Source organism: Caretta caretta, chromosome 6 (assembly GCF_965140235.1).
Source record: "Caretta caretta isolate rCarCar2 chromosome 6, rCarCar1.hap1, whole genome shotgun sequence".
In the NCBI taxonomy this organism is placed as follows: Eukaryota; Metazoa; Chordata; order Testudines; family Cheloniidae; genus Caretta; species Caretta caretta.
The window spans coordinates 34,381,304-34,388,128 of record NC_134211.1 but is presented as its reverse complement, the minus strand read 5'-3'; the positions used below and the strand labels follow the sequence as shown (position 1 = coordinate 34,388,128).

The 6,825-nt window shown below is 43.3% G+C and overlaps 1 protein-coding gene across 1 annotated transcript; it reads left to right on the top strand.

Moving 5' to 3' along the window:
• Positions 1-2,633: 2,633 nt before the first annotated feature.
• Positions 2,634-6,492, top strand: LOC125638932 (uncharacterized). The gene is made up of 2 exons (XM_048855242.2): positions 2,634-5,287; positions 5,675-6,492. The coding sequence occupies exons 1-2, from the start codon at positions 4,708-4,710 to the stop codon at positions 6,214-6,216; spliced, it is 1,122 nt and encodes a 373-aa protein (XP_048711199.2). The 5' UTR covers positions 2,634-4,707; the 3' UTR covers positions 6,217-6,492.
• The last annotated feature ends 333 nt before the right edge of the window (positions 6,493-6,825 follow it).

The window sequence follows — 6,825 nt, the reverse complement described above, 5'->3', positions numbered from 1 at the left end:
CATAAGGGCTGTTTACAATGTGCAGGGTAATAATCCAGCCCCACATAGGGTAAGTCTTGACATTTAAGAATGTGCACTAGTGTCTTTTAAGGAACCTGAGGGGGAAAACTGAGGCAGGTGCACCTGTCATGCTGCAGAGCTACCACTAAAGGGCACACTCCAGCAGGTGCAATCCTTGCTATGTGGATTCGTGATGGAAAATATAACCATTTAACAGAACAGAGCATCATTACCCAACAGTTCACCTGAGAAAATGAAAAATCTAGCCCTTAGTGCTTCATCCAAAGCCTATTGTGCCAACAGAAAGACTTCCCTTAATGTCAGTGGGCTCTGGCTCAGGGCCTGAGTGCTGGGAATGAATGCCCTAAAGGAAAGAGGGAAGGTTTGTCCATTCTCTCATTTCTAGATGATGTGCTACAAAAGCATACTGTGATGCAAAATGCCAGGGCACTGAAGATCTATTGATAGAAGTGATCACTCTTTGAGATTTACTTTACTGATTAAAATTAGCTGGAGTGAGCAGAGCTTAAAAAAAAAAGTGAATGAGTTAATTCTGGGAAAGACACAGATAAACATTTTGCCTCTAGAATAGAAAAACTGACACATTCAAAATAAATTTCTGAGCAATAAGTCAAGCACACATGCAGGGATGTTTTACATTAGCTGGTGATTGCTGGCTTCTTGAAATATCTCCATGGGCAACATTTAATTACTACTGCCTTTTTAAATCAAAATAACATCAATATCTTTAGAACAGTTGCTTAAACTAAATACCAGTATAATTGTTTGTCATGTATTCATCGACGTTGTGGATCTAATTTTTAAGCCAATAACCTTAAATTAATAAGATCTCAATCTTGAGTAAGTAGGGAATTTGAATCTGTATTATTTCAAAGTATTTTCTGGTTGATTATAAATAATTATTAAAGCCTTTTTGGTAAATTCATGGTACTAAAGCTGCTTTCCTCAGTGTGACTTTCTTTCAGCGTGGTCAGGGCTGTAAGTCACCTTGTTACCCACTACCTATGTGAGAGAGAGACTTGCTGGTGTTAAATTGGTGTAGCTACCTGTCACCCCAGTCTGTTAGCCATCCAAACAATCTGCTCAGCTCTGCCAGCCTTTATTCCTCCTTGTAGTAATACTTGGTGTGCCCCAGCACCTCAGAACTGTCTACCTATAGTGCCCAGCCCATCAGTGGCCACTTAGAGTAATTACCAAGTCCGCTGTCTCCAAAGAGACACTGTATGCACCCACTTGCTTGATTCAACTGAGGATGCACATTTAATATCACAGCACTGAGACAAATTTAAAATAAAAAGAGAATGTTTATTAACAAAGAACAGAGATTCAAAAATGTAATGAGCAAGGATAAAAAGAACAGATTACAAGTAAAGCAAAAAAAAAAAAACACTTCTACAAGACTAGAACAAAACTTGAGTAAGTTAATCTTATCTAAAGCAGTTTCTCACCTAAAACCTTTTCTGCAGAGCTTGCTAGTTTTCAGTCATGCCAGGATCCAGACTTTCATTATTGCCCTACATGCTATGCGGGGTTTCCTCAGTAAATGGATAACAAAGGGGTTCTTTTTCCTTCCTCTTATAGCCCAGTAACCTTTAAAATGTATCCTTTTGAAGTGCCCCCAGATAACATTCTCTGCCCTGTTGTTTGTTCTCTGGTGTGTTGGCACAGTGTTGAGTTCACATTCCCTTGTCAGCCTGTTTTTGCTGTTGAACCTACATGCAAATGGGGCTTCCTTCCTATCAGCTTCACCATGCTGAATTTACATTTGAGACACAAGGTGGTGAGGTAACTTCTTTTAGGCTCAGTTACTACAGAAAATTCTTTCCTGGGTATCTGGCTGGTGAATCTTGCCCATATCCTCAGGGTTTAGCTGATCGCCATGTTTGGGGTCGGGAAGGAATTTTCCTCCAGGGCAGATTGGAAGAGGCCCTGGAGGTTTTTCGCCTTCCTCTGTAGCATGGGGCACGGGTCACTTGCTGGAGGATTCTCTGCTCCTTGAAGTCTTTAAACCATGATTTGAGGACTTCAGTAGCTCAGACATAGGTGAGAGGTTTTTCGCAGGAGTGGGTGGGTGAGTTTCTGTGGCCTGTGCTGTGCAGGAGGTCGGACTAGATGATCATAATGGTCCCTTCGGACCTTAATATCTATGAATCTATGAAAAAGCTTCCATGAACCCTTTTTCAGGTCTGAGAAACGTACTGGGAGTGTCAGAGCTAAAGACAAGGTGGAATAGATTATTCAGCATAAGTAGCTAACACACATTGTAAGAGACCATTCAAGGTAAAGTGGCCAGTTAACTGCTCTGCAGTCATAAGACAAAGAAGGGGGCTTAGTGGGTTACTCATTGTTATAATAAGTCATAAATATAGTGTCTTTATTAGGATCATGTTTAAGTAGGTTAAGGTGTATATCCTAAACTTTCTCCTCAGACCATTTTTTGTGGTATCTGAGTGCCTGGCTGTAGGTAACAGATTTCTTGGTGTGTTTGGGGTGATTACTTGGATTGTGAAAGTAGGTATTGTGATCTGAAGGTTTTTTGTATATAATTGTTTGCAGGGTTCCACGTCGAAGCATGGTGTCCAGGAAGTTGATCCTGGTCCATGAGTGTTCTAAAGCGAGTTTGATGGATGGGTGATGATTGTTGAAGTTGTAGAAGAACTCTATGAGGGAGATTAGATCATCTGTCCAGGGGATGAAAGTATTACATTTACATTTGACAGAGAGATAACTACCTTCCCTCTGTCTGGAAGAAAACTTATTTCTTCCTTTGGTTACAGACTTTAAACTTAATATCAGTAGATATACATAATTCCTCACATAGTGTTAATACAAACATAACACAATAATATAATTCATTAGTGTGTCACTGACTTCCATTTAATACCTCACAAGATGCTTTTTGGAAATAGTATGAAAACAATATGTTAGTTGTACTGAGTTAGTCACGCCTGATAGGAGTTGCTGACAGAACAGTGAATGAACCCTTTGCCAGTTGACACTGAGAGGCTCTTACGGTCACACTTGGGTCTTTTCCCATCTTGTGTAAAATGCTATATTTGCTTGTAACCCTCTCTTCTCTTCTCTTCATCTTCAGCAGGAATTCAGAAATATTCAACAAACTTCTTTCTTTTTCTGGCAGGCATTTTCTCTTATAGGTCAATGGGGCAAAGTGCACTCAGCTGCTCTTGTCCAGGGCTTGAGCTTGGTGCAACAATTTTATACAATATCCTAGAAAGCAAAAGAAAAATATTAGTATATACTTAACTTGGGGCCAGAGGCAAAGTCCACTGAAGTCAATACATTGACTTTAATGGCACCTGGATCAGGCCCTTGATGAATCTTACTGGTAGAGCTTAACATTTTAATGGATTGAATGCCAAGAATTGAAAAGAAAATATCTTAGTATGGATCTGAGACTTGTATGCAATATTTTTTCTGCCCACAAGGGAAGGCAAAGGAAAGTGCACTTTTCCTAAGGCAACTGGGGCAACTAAGGCAACTGTAGTTCTTCCCTGAGTTCAGATTCATATTACGTGTTGCTTATACAGATTATTTTTAACATATACTTTATTACTTAGTGCTTTGGATGGGACCCACTAATATAGGAAAAAATATTAGCCTCATTAGTATATCATTAGGAATACTCTAACAAAAACAGGCCTCAGACTGTGTGATGCTACGGCTGAATCAGAATCATTAGGTTAGAAGGAATCCCTCGTGAGTCATGTAATCTGCCCCCTACATCGTGGAAGAATTGAGTTCACCATTTCTAAATCATCCCTAAGAGATGAGTGTCTAGTCCAACCTTGAGTGTGGCTAGTGATGTAGATCCTTCATTCTTGATTATTTTTATGAAACATCATGAGTATGCTTTGGCTTTAATAAATTCTATAAATCTGATATTATGAGATTAGTGAAATGTTATTTTTAATCAGTTGACTAGGCAACCAAGACAACAAAATTACATTTGACATAAATATAGGGTGAAAGTGGGGAAAGCAATTGACTATTTGACAGTGATTTTGATCTTTGAACATTTTTAAGTTTATAACTAAAACAAAATGTAGTATTTTGACAACCTATATTTAGCTTTTATTTATGTTGGCAGTGAGATAGCTAAAGTATTTGCATTGTGAAGCATTCTCAGAGTTTTATTGGTACCTGAGCAGCTGTCCAAAGCACTAAATCTAAAAATAAAAGGAACTATTTAGAATAACTATGTGGATGGGGGGGGGGTGCCTTTAAAGAATGCAGTTCAAATTGAAAATCGTTGTTTGTTACCTTCTGGTAGCTCTAAAGAGGCACTCTAGAAATGAGGGCATGGGACTAAGCCCTGGTCTACACTAGGACTTTAGGTCGAATTTAGCAGCGTTAAATCGATTTAAACCTGCACCCGTCCACACAATGAAGCCCTTTATTTCGACTTAAAGGGCTCTTAAAATCGATTTCCTTACTCCACCCCTGACAAGTGGATTAGCGCTTAAATCGACGTTGCCGGCTCGAATTTGGGGTACTGTGGACACAATTCGATGGTATTGGCCTCCGGGAGCTATCCCAGAGTGCTCCATTCTGACCGCTCTGGACAGCGCTCTCAACTCAGATGCACTGGCCAGGTAGACAGGAAAAGAACCGCGAACTTTTGAATCTCATTTCCTGTTTGGCCAGCGTGGCAAGCTGCAGGTGACCATGCAGAGCTCATCAGCAGAGGTGACCATGATGGAGTCCCAGAATCGCAAAAGAGCTCCAGCATGGACCGAACGGGAGGTACGGGATCTGATTGCTGTTTGGGGAGAGGAATCCGTGCTATCAGAACTCCGTTCCAGTTTTCGAAATGCCAAAACCTTTGTGAAAATCTCCCAGGGCATGAAGGACAGAGGCCATAACAGGGACCCGAAGCAGTGCCGCGTGAAACTGAAGGAGCTGAGGCAAGCCTACCAGAAAACCAGAGAGGCGAACAGCCGCTCTGGGTCAGAGCCCCAAACGTGCCGCTTCTATGATGAGCTGCATGCCATTTTAGGGGGTTCAGCCACCACTACCCCAGCCGTGTTGTTTGACTCCTTCAATGGAGATGGAGGCAATACGGAAGTAGGTTTTGGGGACGAAGAAGATGATGAGGAGGAGGTTGTAGATAGCTCACAGCAAGCAAGCGGAGAAACCGGTTTTCCCGACAGCCAGGAACTGTTTCTCACCCTAGACCTGGAGCCAGTACCCCCCGAACCCACCCAAGGCTGCCTCCTGGACTCAGCAGGCGGAGAAGGGACCTCTGGTGAGTGTACCTTTTAAAATGCTATACATGGTTTAAAAGCAAGCATGTGAAAGGATTACTTTGCCCTGGCATTTGCGGTTCTGCCTTTGCAAAAGGTTTCTGGGGAGGGCAGCCTTATTTCGTCCTTCATGGTAGGACACTTTACCACTCCAGGCCAGCAACACGTACTGGGGAATCACTGTAGAACAAAGCATTGCAGTGTATGTTTGCTGGCATTCAACCAAAATCCGTTCACGCGGTGGGAGGAGGCAAAATGCAACCTTGTAACGAAAGCACATGTGCTATGTATGTAATGTTAACAGCAAGGTTTACCCTGAAAGAGTGTAGCGACTGTTTTATAAAATGTGTCTTTTTAAATACCGCTGTCCCTTTTTTTTTCTCCACCAGCTGCATGTGTTTCAATGATCACAGGATCTTCTCCTTCCCAGAGGCTAGTGAAGCTTAGAAAGAAAAAAAAACACACTCGCGATGAAATGTTCTCCGAGCTCATGCTGTCCTCCCACACTGACAGAGCACAGACGAATGCGTGGAGGCAAATAATGTCAGAGTGCAGGAAAGCACAAAATGACCGGGAGGAGAGGTGGAGGGCTGAAGAGAGTAAGTGGCGGGCTGAAGAGAGTAAGTGGCGGGCTGAAGACAGGGCTGAAGCTCAAAGGTGGCGGCAGCGTGATGAGAGGAGGCAGGATTCAATGCTGAGGCTGCTGCAGGACCAAACCAGTATGCTCCAGTGTATGGTTGAGCTGCAGCAAAGGCACCTGGAGCACAGACTGCCACTGCAGCCCCTCTGTAACCAACCGCCCTCCTCCCCAAGTTCCATAGCCTCCACACCCAGACGCCCAAGAACGCGGTGGGGGGGCCTCCGGCCAACCAGCCACTCCACCACAGAGGATTGCCCAAAAAAAAGAAGGCTGTCATTCAATAAATTTTAAAGTTGTAAACTTTTAAAGTGCTGTGCTTAAAGTGCTGTGTGGCATTTTCCTTCCCTCCTCCACCACCCCTCCTGGGATACCTTGGTAGTCATCCCCCTATTTGTGTGATGAATGAATAACGAATGCATGAATGTGAAGCAACAATGACTTTATTGCCTCTGCAAGCGGTGATTGAAGGGAGGAGGGGCGGGTGGTTAGCTTACAGGGAAGTAGAGTGAACCAAGGGGCGTGGGGGTTCATCAAGGAGAAACAAACAGAACTTTCACACCGTAGCCTGGCCAGTCATGAAACTGTTTTTCAAAGCTTCTCTGATGCGTACCGCGCCCTCCTGTGCTCTTCTAACCGCCCTGGTGTCTGGCTGCGCGTAACCAGCAGCCAGGCGATTTGCCTCAACCTCCCACCCCGCCATAAACGTCTCCCCCTTACTCTCACAGATATTGTGGAGCACACAGCAAGCAGTAATAACAGTGGGAATATTGGTTTCGGTGAGGTCTAAGCGAGTCAGTAAACTGCGCCAGCGCGCCTTTAAACGTCCAAATGCACATTCTACCACCATTCTGCACTTGCTCAGCCTGTAGTTGAACAGCTCCTGACTACTGTCCAGGTTGC